Here is a 15,330-nt window from a genome sequence, read left to right as displayed (position 1 = left end):
ATATATAAATATATATTAGTATATAAGTATTTCAAAATTATGTCAAAAACGATGGGTTATTATCCCTGCTATATGATAGAAAGGTCTTCACTGTTTTATTCACCTACAGTAAAGGCGCTCCCTTGTGTACCGCTTGCAGAGTAAATAAAACTCGAAAAAAAAATCTTTTTCTATGTTGTTTATTAATTTCACTTTTGTTAAAAATATGTGTACTTATTCTTCTTGGGCTCGGTGTGTTAAGAGCAGTACGACTAGGATGCGTAGCGGAGTGCTTCTCGGCACAGTTTCGAGTGTTCTGCCAATCCCCAATTGCTGTATATATTTACATATATATATGTAAATCTTTATTAAAAAATTAATATTTTAAAAATTCAAATAGCATTTCCTTACTTTACATCCCGGCAGGAGAGGAAGAATAAATATATGTTTACATATATAATATATATAGATATATATACACAGCGCTTTTCAAAATTTCTGTAAATAAAATGAATATCGATATATCGGGTGTATTTTGGGTAATTTTCAATTTAACGTTTTAAAGTGCTACTCTGACGAAAATCGCTCAAAATTGGATTCAGCTGAAACTTCCTAAGAATACTCTTTATAGGTCCAATAATCACTGTATGAAGTGTTTTCAAAATATATGTAGTAATGTTTGATGTTGAGTCAATGACGTCACAGACTCTAAAAAATAATCGTAAAAATATCATACTTTCGTCCTGAATATCGAGAAAACACCCACGTACAGTGGAGTATTGGACCTTAGGGACCGGTCATTATTTAACGGGGGGGGGTTCATCTGGGATACCGTTTGCCTTTGCTATAGCAGATGACGCCAGTACAATCTCACCATATTGCTCCAGTCCATGTGCCGCAATGTGGATAACAGCCACCCCTTCTCTTAACTTCTCTTTGACTGCGTCTTTCGTTGCGTCAGATCCTAGTAATGCCTTTACATTTAATAGTTCGCCAATTTTCTTTGCTTCATCCTCTGCTTGCTTCAAGGGGTCAGTCCATTGCTTAGTTATCTTTCCTTTATGCCTAACATTTCCAACATCGGGATTACCAATAACTAATGCTCCTGTCGCGCAATGATTGGATTTTGGGCACTCTTGTAAGATTTTCAGTGTTGTTAATGATGGCGCCAACCGAATCCGGAAGGTTTCTGAAAGATATTTTCCTGATTGGTCTATTAGAGCAGCATAGGGTACTCTATTCAGAGGCCCATCAGGAATAACCACAATCTCTTCAAGATTATGATGTAATCTCTGGTTTAGTGTTGGGGCCACTAGTCGATCAAATAATGTTTTGAGAACCTTTTCTCGTGATTTTGCAGATTTTTTTTTTGCGTTCCTTTGCGCTTGTCTCGTTACTACCAAATCAGTCGTTCTTTCCATGTTGCCTTCACCTTGCGGATTATTGTGGTCCAGTTCAGTGGAGTCGTCAATGGCAGCACCTTCCTTTTCTTCGGGTAGTATTTGATTATAAGCTGATTTTACGATTTCATGAAAGGTCTGCTCCATTTGTCCTTCTTTAGTGGAATCATTCTCTAAAGAGCAAATGGGTTGCTGTTGGTTTGACAGCACACTCATAGTTATGTGGATGTCCTGGGTCAATGCATGAAACAGCACGAAAAAGTTTCCTTTCTTCAAGAGATTCACAATACTGGAGTATCTTAGTGAATAACTTATAGCAGCATTTTGATTACTTAAACCGTACTTGGAAATAAAACGATCCCTCAATGCACGTGCTCGCCCACTGTCACAGACAGAAAGAGCCTTTTTTGTCTGTCTTGTCTTAATAAGCGATACCGTTAGCTGTTTGTAGGATTCGATGAAGGTGTCTACTATGGATATCTTAAAATGGTCCCGATCCTTCAAATTATGGATTTGATGCTCCGAAAGCTTTACGCTCTTTTTAAGGAATTCTATCGACTTTTCCATGCTTTTGTGATACTCTACTTGTTCAGCATCTCCCCTGTAGAAACATGCAACTTCTCTGTAAACTACGTCTATAACAGCGTAGGTTTCCATCAAATTTATGTCATCGTTCTTGTTGAATTTTGTCTTTTCAAATCTTTTAAGACATTCTTTGGCCGAACGGTGATAATTAGCTTTTTCAGCTGAACTGTTACTACAACCGTCTTTGGCGGAACGGTGCTGACAAGCTAACAACGCCAAGCATGCATGTCCCCAGTTAGCATAAGCCCCAGCATAAGCATCTCCTTCAATAACACTTATTTTGTAGTTGTGAGCTTGCGATGCGCTATTTGCTTTTGGGGATATTTTAAAGTGGCTACAGTTAAATCCTTTTTCAAAATGAGAAATGCTATTTTCGTAATCCTCTAATTCATGATAAACTTTACCTAAGTTGATGTTTACTGTCATGGTCATCTTAGGGTTCTCTTGACCGTTTGCAAACTCCAGATACTTCCTGTAATACTGTCTTGCTTCAGTGTACTGTCCTAATGCATAATGAACATTCCCCAAGTTTGCATAAGCATTTACTCTGGCGTTAGTGCCGCTATCTTCATTGCTTTCTGCAGTTATTAGATTCTTCTCAAAATACGCTAATGCTTCTAAATAGTTCCCTGAGGACATATAGGTTTTTCCCAGGTTACATTCTGCGTATACTTGGGCCTTTTCATCGCTCATTTCTATAGCAATACCCAAGCTCTTTTCATGATGCTCTATGGCAAGTTCATACTCGTGTAATGATTGATAAGCGACTCCTAAGTTCGCATTCAATTTTCTTTCGCCTTCTCTATCATTCGCCGGAATTTTCACTTTCAAAGCTTGCTTATAATACTCAATTGCTTCTTTATATTTGTTGGTTATTTGACAAAGAAAGCCAAGTTTTCCATATATTATTCTCTTGTTTTCTTGATCACGTATCTTTGCATAAATCATAAGTGACTTTTTATAACATTGGAATGCATGATTGTAGTTTTTTAGCAGGCGGTTGTCATCTCCTAAGAGCATGTGTGCTTGTCCCTTGCCCTTCAAGTCCTTCAATTCTCCAGCCACATTAAGGGAAAGTTCATGATAACCAATGGCTTCGCGGTATTTACCCTGAGAATGATAAAAATTTCCTAGAACATTATAAGCATTTTGTTTATTCTTAAGATCACGAGATTGTTTCGCCTTTTCTAAGTACACATTGTAACACCTTTTAGCCTTATTGTAGTCTTTCAATAAAAAATACACATCTCCCAATGCTGCATTTACCTTCCCCACAGCCATTGTATCATTTGTTAGATTAGCAGCCAATATACTATAATTATACTGCTCGATTGCCTTGTCATAATTTTCTGATGCTTGGAATGTTCGTCCCAGCTTGCCATGAGCACGCCCCTCGTTCTTCTTGTCATTCATCTCCTCTGCAATGTTAAGAGACTGTTGATAATGCTCAATAGCTTCATCGTATTCGTTTAATGAAGAGTGAACGTCTCCTAATCTATCATGGGCATGTCTCTCGTCGTTCTTGACTTCCATTGTTATAGAAATCTCAAGTGAAGTTTGATAATGTTCAATGGCATCATCGTATTTGCCTAGTGAAAGTTGGACATCTCCTAAACCACCATATGCACGTCCCTGCTGGTCCATCTCCTCAGCAATGTTCAGACACTCTGTATGATACTTTATGGCCACATCATATTTGCGCAACAAGAAATTGACATTCCCCAAATAAAACAAGGCGTAACTCACTTCTTTAGTATTACCTAACGACTTATTGATGTCCAGGCTTTTTTTGAATTTCATAAAGCTTCGTGATAGTTTTCTAATTCTAGGTATACCTCGCCCGAATTACTGTATGCATCTGCCTTGGCAACTTTATCACGTATCTGGTTAGCGATGTGCAGGCTTTCATCAAAATATCTAATAGCTTCTTTGTACATTCCTTGCATCTTAAAGGCAAGTCCTAAGCTCGAACGCAATCGAACCTCTTTCTTTTTGTCGCCTTCCTTTTCAGCGGTGCTGAGAGATAACTTGTAAAAATGAATGGCCTTTTGGTATTTGCCATGTGATCGATACGCGTTTCCCAAGTTCTCGTACATCGTCTCTGCGCATTTCTTTTTATCTAGCTCCTTGGAGATTCTTAGCGACTCTTCGTAATATCTAGTAGCCTCTGAAAACTGGGCAAGCGAATGATAAGCAATTGCCAAGTTCCAGCTTGCATTTCCTTCGGCTTTCTTGTCCCCTGTCGTTCTAATCATGGGTAGGAACTTTTCAAAGTGCTTAACAGCCATTCTGTGGTTACCACGTGACCAACATGCGGCTCCCAATTTCTTATATGTAATTCTCTCCAATGGTAAATTTCCTTGGACTTGAGCATTTTCTAACTGCCGATTAAGGTCAATAATATCTTCCTCTGAATAATATCTTCTCAGCGGTTGCTGGGTAAATATGTCTAAGTCTTCAAACATAATATATTATCCAACGGCTTTTCCGTCTCAGTTTGGATGCCACATCAACACAGGATTTCTAAATCGATGGAAAATCTGAAGTTATACAAGTTTTATAGGTAATAAGGTAAAGGTTTTTGCCATGAATAATATTTGAAAATTTCATGATCCACTGCAATGAAATCAAAAGGGTAAGCGAGGTTTCCAGTGCGAATCAAAAACCCGCGAGCACCTAGAAATGTTCGAAGAACGTTCTATTGTTCTTTGGCCAATCAGAATTGCTTTTCTAGCCACAAGATAACGGAAAGATAACAATAACACTTCTGATTGGTTAAGAAACATTCTTGAAATATTTCTAGGTGCCCACGAGTGCCCACGGTTTTTTGATTAGCATTGTATGTGTGTATATGCCTGTATATATATATATGTATGCATATCTATATATATATTTAGAACGTTTTTTAGTACTCATATTATTGTAATTTATTATATTTATATATAGCTCGAGGGCCACTAGTTTATCAGTTTATAACTGTAAAGTGTTTTTACCCTCTGGAAATAAAGTTGTTATTATATTATTGTTATTTTAGCCAATGCTACATACACACACACACTTAAGCACACTTACAGACACTTACAGACACTTACACACCCTACACACAGTTACTCACAATTACACACACTTACACACACTTACGCACACATACTTACACTTATACACCTACGCACACTCACACACACTTACGCACACTCACATACACTTACACACACTACACACACACTTACACACACACTTACACACACATACTTACACTTACACACACTTAAGCACACTCACACACACTTACACACACTTACACACACTTACACACACTTACACACACTTACACACACTTACACACACTTACACACACTTACACACACTTACACACACTTACACACACTTACACACACTTACACACACTTACACACACTTACACACACTTACACACACTTACACACACTTACACACACTTACACACACTTACACACACTTACACACACTTACACACACTTACACACACTTACACACACTTACACACACTTACACACACTTACACACACTTACACACACTTACACACACTTACACACACTTACACACACTTACACACACTTACACACACTTACACACACTTACACACTTACACACACTTACACACACTTACACACACATACACATAAATAGTACATTTATATGCATCTTTTCAATTTTATAGTGATCAAAATCCCAAATTGACTCATGACCCCCACTCTCCATATCTAAGCAATTAGGTTCTAACCCCCCTTCCTTACACTCCAATTTAACTTTTGTCCAACCCCCCCCTCATTAATCTTAGAACCGACCTCTCCCGATAATTGATGCACAGTCCCTTAGAGGACTCTGGTTCGACTGTGAATTTAAAAAAATTACAAATACTTTCTATTTTAAATCTGGGATGGGACAAGGGAAGTTAGAAAAGCTTTTTTGGCGGATTCCTTTGCGCACTCTTTTTAAATGAAAGGTTGAACTTCGAATTGATTTATACGATCTCATTGAAATCGAATCGCCACTGTAAAACTATTTGGTTTCAAAATACAATCTTATACTTGTCGCTTCTTTGAAAAACATCGAAAGAAAAGCTTGGGATTAAAAAGAAAAAGAAGCAAAACTTTTCAATGTGGATGACAGTACGGAACGAGTAGATGAAGATAAGTTTTTGGAGTCCAAAACAAATATCTTTACGCTAATTCCAAAGTCGGCAAAGATTTCAAGTCTCGATTCTTATAAAATTAAAGCTAAAAATGATAAAACGATCTCAAAAGGTACTTAGCATGAAACTTGCTGGATGTATACAGGCTCAGTATGAGTTTTGTGCTATTTAGGTAAAATTAGAGATTCATCGGACTGGAGGGGCGGGCAGGTGAAATTGTGGGGGGAACGGGAAAATTTTGGTAGGAAAAAGGGGGAGATGGGAAAATTTTTATCAAAAAATGGGGGGGGGGGGGGATGCACAATTTTTGGAACGATCTTTAAGCCTTAATTTGCTTAGGGGGGATCGTATTTGTTTGCATGACTTTAATGTGGGTGTCAAGAATTATTCCGGACATTTCAAATTTTCACTTGCCCCCCCCCCCCCCCCCCCGCCATACATTATGAACGCAGCCTTATTATTGAACACTGACATTAATGTTTTTCGAACGCTTTCTTAGACAGACGTTTTTGGTCTTTGACGAATTGAAAGGGTAATATCATTACAAAAATACGTACCTATGACGGTAGGGCAAAAGTTTCTTATATTTGTCCTGAAGGAAGTGTTTTGCAAGAGTCTGGAAGACGTGCTAATTGCATCATGTGTGTGTTACTCAGAAACCAGTGATAACGTTCGAGTCCCGCTGTGGCCACTAGCTGAGACTGTATTTGTCATGATCCCTGATTAGTTCAGATTCAGTTTCTCGACCATGCTTGTAAATAGCCAACTGGTTTGCCTCCTTGCCAGTCAGGATTCTTAACACACTTTATGTTTCTTTGATCATTTCATTTCAGTTTATTAATTGTAGGAGGGCCATAATGGACTCTACTGGGTCACCAGTAATGTATGTCACCCTCGTTAAATAAAGTCTATTTATTTATTTTTGATTTTTAATTCGAAATTCGAATGTTTGCATAGATGATCGGAGTAAAATTGCCAGGTATGTGATTTGACTAAATCTTGAAACTTTAAAAGGCCAAGACTAACATATTGTTGAATAAATTGTTCCCTAACCCGATAACCCTAACCCTAACCCCATAACCCTAAAACTAACCCCATAACCTAACCCCATAACCTAACCCCATAACCTAACCCCATAACCTAACCCCGTAACCCTAACCCTATAACCCTAACCCCATAACCCTAACCCTAAACCCATCATTAATGGGACATCATTAATTATTCTGATTGCCTTATTTTGTAGCTTCGCGATATCAGATATAGGACGACTAGCATAGTTACTTCCCAACAATATACAGTTGTAAGTGAGATAAGGATAAACAAGTGAGTAGTAAACGTTTATTAAAAAATTTTTCTGAGGAAACGTTTCAGCTTAGCCATAAAATTGATATTTTTGCTGATTTTGCTCATATGTAGTCTAGGTGATCGTGCCAATAAAGATGGCTATCGATCATATATTAACTCTGGACGGTTGAATATTACTGACGTAAGGAGCATCGCGCGGTCGCCTTGCTATTGGTATAGTACAAACAGAGTCAAGTACGGAACGGCCGTTAAAGAAGTAACGCTCATAGGCTATTCAAACCGTTTGACCTTTGAAATGAAAACGTCTGCATTACAACAGCGAACGAAGGAACACGGACACAAGATAAGTAAACAAGTATAACGTTAATCAAGAGAATATGAAGTAAGAGAGCATATCCCTGTGACCCATGAAAGTTTGTTGAAAATCTATTTTTAGCTCCGCGCGCAAGCCTGAGCTATTTTAGCATGCGATTCCTGATTGGTCAGATCGTAGTGGCGTCATGGGTACAGAAGAGATCGACAGTGAAAAGCAAGCTTCATGCAGTTGACAAACCAAACTTTATTCAATTTGATTGTGTTTGAGGAATTCCTTTAAAAACTCTGAAAGGTTTTTGAAGGAATCCATAAACAGCATATGTAAAAAATACTCACCTGAGACGACATCATTCAAGCTTGTTTTTAAATCAAAACAATGGTCGCTCGATTGAGACTCAATCATTTTGGAGTTGATTACAGTTATAGATGAGACTGTAAGTTATTCCACAATTCTCCACCTAAACTGAAATACAGTTAATATTGCTGCATCCCAAGAACACGTACTTCTGACCTGAACTTCAGTGTTTTCAAAATGACAAGTTATCTAATGGACATCTAAAATGAAGGTAGATTGGACTCGTTTACGAAAGAGCAGGATTTTCGATGAACAAACTTGTTGAATTCAATGAGTCAAGAGTTTTAAAAAAACTTTAAACTTGAGAGAAAATTTAGCATTTACTGTTGGAATCAGTTGTTTACTAGTAAAAAGAAGAGGTTTTAAGATAGCTGAAAACAGTCAAGCTGCTCGGAATAGAAGAATTAAACATAAAGGCACAAATACGCCGAACTGAGAACATCTGGCAGAAAAAATCGCAAGTAAAACGCCCTTCAATCAGGTAAAAATAATCTCTTTTTTATTAGTTTGAATCCTCAAATACTAAGTTTGATTCACTTTTTGTACTTTGCCGATATTGTGATTGTATTTCTATTGTCTGTTTGGGACTTTAGAAGTTGAAAAGTCATGAAAAAATTACCTGAACATTGAGGCGGAGCGAAAATTCAAGAAAATTCTAGTTTTAATAGTCAAACTTTTTCATTAATTCGCCTTTTCTCAATGGGCAATGTCTTTTGCATAATTTGACACACCGTAATTTGGCAAGCTAAACATATTTAATAATTGTGAAAAAATCACTTCAGTGCCTCTTGTAGTTTTTTCCTCTGTGAAAACAAAATTTTCTTCGGCACATTTCGGTGCAAATAGTTTTTCTGATTCGTGTGTGAAACAAAATACTGGTCTTGTTCATCGTCTTCTTAATTATTTTAACTTAAACTTTATTTACTATAGAAAACACTACGGTAAATGCTTTTTTGGCTGTATTCACTGTAGGTTTTTCGCTATTTTCATCGTATTTTTTATTGCGGTTTCCTTTCCCATGGCGTCTTCGCTGTTTTTAGCGCTTGTTCGTATGTGACTGAAAACCATCCTGATTTGATCTTTTTCGATGTTCTTTTACATCAATTGTTAAGTTAATGTTTAATTCGTCCATGAAGAACACATGATACTTTAATCATTTCAACTTTTTACTAATTTTGAAGGCATTCTTCTCGTCGGGAACTAAACATTTTTCGCTCGCATGGAAGTCGCTACAACTCTGAGCAGCATTAAGGGATCGCATGTTGAAAATAGCTCAGGCTTGCGCGCGCAGCTAAAAATAGATTTTCAAAAAACTTTCATGGTTACAGACCCATGTATGGGAGATGTGCTCTCTTACTTAATATTCTCTTGCGTTAATTTAATTCAAATAATCGAAAGGAAAAAAAAAAAAAACCTATAAAAATTCCACATTCGGTGTCCTAGTGACCTTGATCTTATGTTATGGGATGGACCGCTCTCGGTTGAGCCTTTTTCGGGATCTTCATTCTATTATGCCTCGCCGAGTGAAAATCTAAGAATTAAGCATAGCTGAAACTGAAGCTAGTACATGAATGCATCGTAATGTATAGAAAAGATTACGAGAGCGTTTCTATCATGAGACTCTAAAGAACAATCCTAAAATAACCAAGCAAAGCGGTCGTAAAAACTGCGTGGGGCTTAACCAGAGGTACAAATGCCATTGGGGAAGCTAAGAGGTTTGCTTGTGAATTCAATGCATATCAACCAATACCTAAACTTGTACGTGATGGTAGCAGTGCTGAAATGCTATATCGCGATATTTTAATATATAGCTAATAGAATGCAGATTGATAAATTTCATCTTATTTTTTTAATGAGATAAGTAGTGGTAATTTGGAGACTAATGTCTTGGTTTGTTTGTAAAAAACACCCTTCTCTCTCTCATAACGATTATTGTCCAGTTCAGCCATCTGTTATATCTGTGAAGTTGTCTCTAGTTCGCCTAGTGCAGTGTTATTTCAGAAACAGTCCTCAACACGAAGCAATACTACTCCAGATCATTCCAATCCAGGTGATCTCGCCTCGGAGCGCGCAAAGGATTGTTTATCAAAGCGAGCAGTTCCTAATAACCAGTTTCCTATTTCATAATCAAAATGGCGGCTGGTGACTAATCAACACAACGCCAATTTCGCTTAATTTTATCGCGTTTATGCTTTGTTTTTACTAATTTTAACTGCTGATAGAGCAAGAGAAACCTTTCCTGGTACATTTTCTATGTAAAGTTATATTTCAGGACGTATATTTTAACTCGAAATACGACTCCATTTTGAAATTCATCATAGGACTTTTGGCGATACAACAAAAATGCTTCTGATTGGTTAGTAGTAACCGGAAGTGCGTGCGCGAGATCACCTGGATATCCCGCAACTCTTCAATAGGTTGTTTTGAATTTCATAGGCTGGACGTTCTCTTGTATGTACTTGTTAATAGTGCAACACAGCTTTTATCATTATCAACATAGCTAGCTCTATGCAGAATTTCTGTGTTGGTTTTAAATAAAATTGCTACCACGAGAATTACTGACATTCAACTAACTCTTTTATATCTTCTGCCATCTTTTTATTTTGTCACGCGCACGCAGGTTCAAAAACATTGAATTAATATTTCTAGCTGCCAATCGATATTCTCACGTAATGATTAATTCCCGTTGCAGTTTCCACTAGTGATTTCTTATTCTTGAGGGGCGAGGTCAAAACAATCGTCCAAAATAGGTATCCGATTTTATGAATTAAGGTGGTAGGTACCGGTACATACCCCCTCCCCCCTCAAATTCTTGAAACTGGGGGTCTGTAGTGGCAATTTCTATACATAAATATGAGCTTTTAGCATAGTACATGCAGACAGACAGTCCATTCATTTCTGTGATTTGGCTTTTAGGTTTGGTGATATTTGGGGACAAAATCTAAGATTTCACTTCCACCCCTCCCCCCTAAATCGGGTGCCGTGAGATGACAATTGCTTTGCCATAATCCCTTGTGGCATGATGAATTTTAATTCTCGTATTTGATCTTTTGATTTTATATTTTTGCACTGAGATTTTCTCATTTTCATATTTTTTTAATAATTCAACCATATATTTTCTAATTGTTTTACTCCAAGATTCATAACGGCTCATCCAGGGAGATCACTTTCATATTTCGTATAGTTCCATAATCATAGTATTTCCCAATCTCATGGGATGATCATTATTTTTCATGGGATGATATGAAACTCAATGCGCTTTTTCCTGTTTAATTTCTGGACGACTAGATGGAGTGAGACTGCTTTAGGAAGAAAAAGAAGTTACTCAAAAATCGTTCGCTTAAACTGTGGCGAAAAAAGGCCTGACGCCATTCAGTTATGCGAGAAATGTGTCAAACATTAACCCCCCCTTCATTTTCATTTACGATGACGAGTCTAATATACGGCGCCCGAGTGTTGCACGAGTATCAATTGATTAACAAGAACAAGAACGAGAACCTTCTCTCAATGTAGGTCAACATTTGACATCATGTCAATGCAAAGTTCGAATTACATCTGAAAAGAAATGTCGCCATAACGTTTACGAGCACGTCTCCATTCGGCATTCCCCGAGGGATATTGGTTTCACTGAGAATCTGCTGCCCAGAGCTGCAGCCTGACGCAAATGCTTTTTCACTACTTCATTTTTAATAAATAAGTCATTTTTTTGATGAGTCGAAAGGATAAGAAACAATATTAATAAACCCATCTAAGTTTCTTCCGATTTCTAATAATTTCATATTCTGACGCTGCAATGCTATTAAAATATGAAAATTACTATGCTTCATCCCAAATTTAGCAAGTGTCTGGATGAAGGTTTGGCACGGACAAAAGACAGAAAATGAAAATGAAACTGAAAACTCGAGCTACAAAGCACGGTTGAGCACGTCACGACTGCCGACAGACAAACTGAAACATCTTCGAAGTAAATAAAAGGCTTTTTTCTAAAATGAGCTTTAATCTTGAAGGAAAACTCTAAATATTATGTGCAAGTACCTGTGGATAGTGTCACTCTTCAATGTCCAATCATTGTAGGCCTCATGTTGTCGTTGAAGATGTTGAAACGAACACTGGAATGAACGTGCACAGTTGCACGGCCGCTTGCCATAACTCAGCTACTATTAAGCTAAAACTTAAAAAAGCACTCAAACTGGCCAGATCACAAAGTTTGAAAGCCGAAAGTCACAAAGCGCCACCATAGTTTTGCGGTTTTGTATTCTTTTCTTTATCAATGCATATGTTCGTACCCTAGATTTTCCTCTGTGATTTCTTCAAGCAAATCTATCTTCTTAGATATAGACAGAAAAAATTTGCTTGACTTTTGACTCGAGCGTGCAACTTAATATCATCAAGCACTTTTATTACGTTTTTCCGGTCTGTTAGATTTGGATTGCAAAGGCCTAGGATGCTCCCGAGTAAGGCGATCAGTACCCCATCCTCCGCTCATCCCCTCCCGGCCCTTCCTGCCCATCATCTGTGCATCCATTTATAAGAAACACATTGATGGAGGAATTAGGGAAGCAAGAAAGTTAAGGAAGTAAAGGAAGTTAAGAAAGCATTGAAACGGTGGCATTTTCATTGTGCAACTAAAAAGGGCAAAACTTCAGTCCTCGAAGGGATTTAGTTCTTTTCGATATCACATGTATTAGATTTATCCTAACTTATGCAGTGCCCACTTTTTTCTACGACTACCCACTCGTGTACTTTCAGTGTGAACTAGAACGTGTAAAAAAAAAGGACTGTGTAAATCATCTGGTGTAACAATTCGTAACAATATCTTAATTCTATCGTTAGCAATAAGGACAATAGGCTGAACAACTTATTGCCTGCTATAAACCATGTTCCGTATTCCTTAAAGTGCACCTAACCCCTGTTTGGCACCTCATTCTAATAAAATCTACCATAATTTCTAAGCACATTTATCGAATTAAAAATCAATTTAAAAAAAATTCTGATATGTTTAAAAAATTGGTTCAAAGTTGAGAAATTTCGGACCCACGACCGTGTTATTCTCTACTTTCACATCCCCATAATACTTTGCGTCTTTGGGGGGTAACCAGAGGGTAAAGAACCACTTATTTTGCTGAAAGCTGATCAGACAATGTTGACAATACCTTGTTTAGTCCAAAAATAAAATGAAGAAGTAAAATATATATATATATAATAAGTAAAAAACAGAAAAAGATAGAAGCTTGAAGATGTTTAAGGTAAATTTTAAATATTTTTTCGTAAGTCAATACATTTTCTGTAAGACCAAAACTCTTGGTGATCTGTACACGCAAAAATAACTTGGAATAAACTGATAACCAGTATTGTGCAGATAAAAGCAGGATAGTATAAATTCAGTTAAGAAACCTTTCAATTTGGGACAGATTTTTGATTGGTTACCCCCCAAAGACGCAAGGCATTATGGGGATGTGAAAGTAGAGAATTAAAAATTGACGCTACGCAATTCCTATAGATAAAGTAAGTTTTCATATAATTCTAGCCTTTAAAGCGGAGCTCTCGCGCTCGCGCGGACCGAAAAAGTCCGAATCCGGAATCCAGCAAGACCTAGATAATTCATAATAAAAAAGCGGCGAAAGAGCAACCGAATTTATCTTCAAACACGGATACGATAAGAACTTTGAAATTTTGTCTTTAACGTAAGCTTAATTAAGAACAAATTTATCATTAAATGTTTGAATGAAATATAAAAAGGAATACATATTACACCAAGCCAGTCAGCATGATTAGACAAAATAAACTTATATTCGTTGGTTTTCGGAAACTTTAGCCTCTAGTTTGTCGACTGCAAAATTTCGTTTCTAGATGTGAAATTGTTTTACTTTCAACCATCAACCGGACCTTCAACCTCAAACAAAAAGTTTTTACATACCATTTGGTTGATGGATTCAGTTTTCAAGCAAAGGAAATACTTAAGTGAAAACATTAAAATTCACAAAAGTAAAATGGAAAATGGGAGCTAATCTGTCGTTTAAAGACTTTTCAAAGCATTTTGCAGTAGAAAGACAGTAATGGGCTACACTAAGGCGGATTAATGGAAAAAACATTTATAAGGTCTATATCTATTCAAGTATGTTTAAAGATAAATTATGAAAAAAATATTTCAAAAATCAAAAGGGGTAATTATAAGTTTCAGGTCACCCATCCAAGTACTAATCTCCCTCAAACGTGCTTGACTCAGTGTCTTGGAAGCCCAAGTTTTTTCCACTGGGCCACGATCTCAGGAAATTAGCACAACAATAGCCATGAAAACAAAGAGGCAGATAGACTAGCTTATTTTCCACTTGAAATCAACGTGCCAGTGCGTGGCAGAGGGCAAGGGATTAGCTGTAGATATGGTCTGGGGGCCGGCTAGTCTCTCCCCTGATGCTTCGGCTAGAACACTAACCTGCGTAATCCGTACACCCAAGGGCAGAGGGACTTAATCGCCGTCATGTCCGAAGTCCATACGATGACCCAGCGGATGTCTAGGGGTATGGCATGAAGGCACTGCTTTTTTCTTCTTTTGTATTTTGGAATTAATTATCTATTAAAGTTGGTGGTTCGATTCCCACCGTGTTAAGACTACTTTTTTCTTCTTCTTTGTTTCCTGTTTTTTTGTTTTTTTTTGTTTTTTTTTGTAAGTGACTTTTATTAATTCAAGAAAATTGTAGGATTCTATTTTTTCTTTCTTTTTTTTTTAGAGAAAATTTCAGTATCATATTCTACACAAATTAGTTTCGTCGTTGTTACACTATAGCGGAGCACCATACTTTAAAGAAATGGTAACCCACCAAGTTGATTTTTCACTTCCGTCTGTCCGTCCGTAAGTAACGTCCGTAAGTGACGTACTGAAAATATGAAATAGATAATGAGAAATTGAATTGAATAATATTGGTTTAAAAGTTAACTCGGAACCTCAAAGGTCCTTTTACTGGATACATGTGAACTTCATGAGACCATGAGAGAACGACTTTTTCACATCCATTGCAACTGGAACTTTTTCATATAACCTAAACGTTATATGTTTTGGTAATACCAACATAATTATATAAATAAAATAAATGAGAAGAAATGTAATGGACGAATGTGGTTTCAAAGTTGAATCGTAGTCTCAAAGGTCCTTTTACTGGAAGTGAACTTGATGAGACCAAGAGGGAGCGACTTTTTCACATCCATTGAAAGCAACGTT

At 37.1% G+C, this 15,330-nt stretch overlaps 1 protein-coding gene across 1 annotated transcript; it reads right to left on the bottom strand.

The window, feature by feature from the left end:
- Positions 1 to 165: 165 nt before the first annotated feature.
- LOC116296487 (uncharacterized) lies at positions 166 to 12,448 on the bottom strand. Its single transcript, XM_089024858.1, has 2 exons — positions 12,150 to 12,448; positions 166 to 4,487 (listed from the first exon to the last, which is right to left on the bottom strand). Exon 2 carries the CDS (start codon positions 3,762 to 3,764, stop codon positions 780 to 782), a length of 2,985 nt encoding a protein of 994 aa, XP_088880984.1. The 5' UTR covers positions 3,765 to 4,487; positions 12,150 to 12,448; the 3' UTR covers positions 166 to 779.
- Positions 12,449 to 15,330: the final 2,882 nt, after the last annotated feature.

Source organism: Actinia tenebrosa, unplaced genomic scaffold (genome assembly GCF_029948245.1).
Source record: "Actinia tenebrosa isolate PJP-AT-01 unplaced genomic scaffold, QUT_ActTen_1.0 PGA_scaffold9__36_contigs__length_13948895, whole genome shotgun sequence".
Classification (NCBI taxonomy): domain Eukaryota; kingdom Metazoa; phylum Cnidaria; class Anthozoa; order Actiniaria; family Actiniidae; genus Actinia; species Actinia tenebrosa.
Note: the sequence above shows the minus strand (reverse complement) of the source record. Positions and strands in the feature narration are given on the sequence as shown.

Excerpts from the sequence above, each read along its gene's own strand:
- LOC116296487 (XM_089024858.1), bottom strand. The coding sequence starts at position 3,764 with ATGAAATTCAAAAAAAGCCTGGACATCAATAAGTCGTTAGGTAATACT.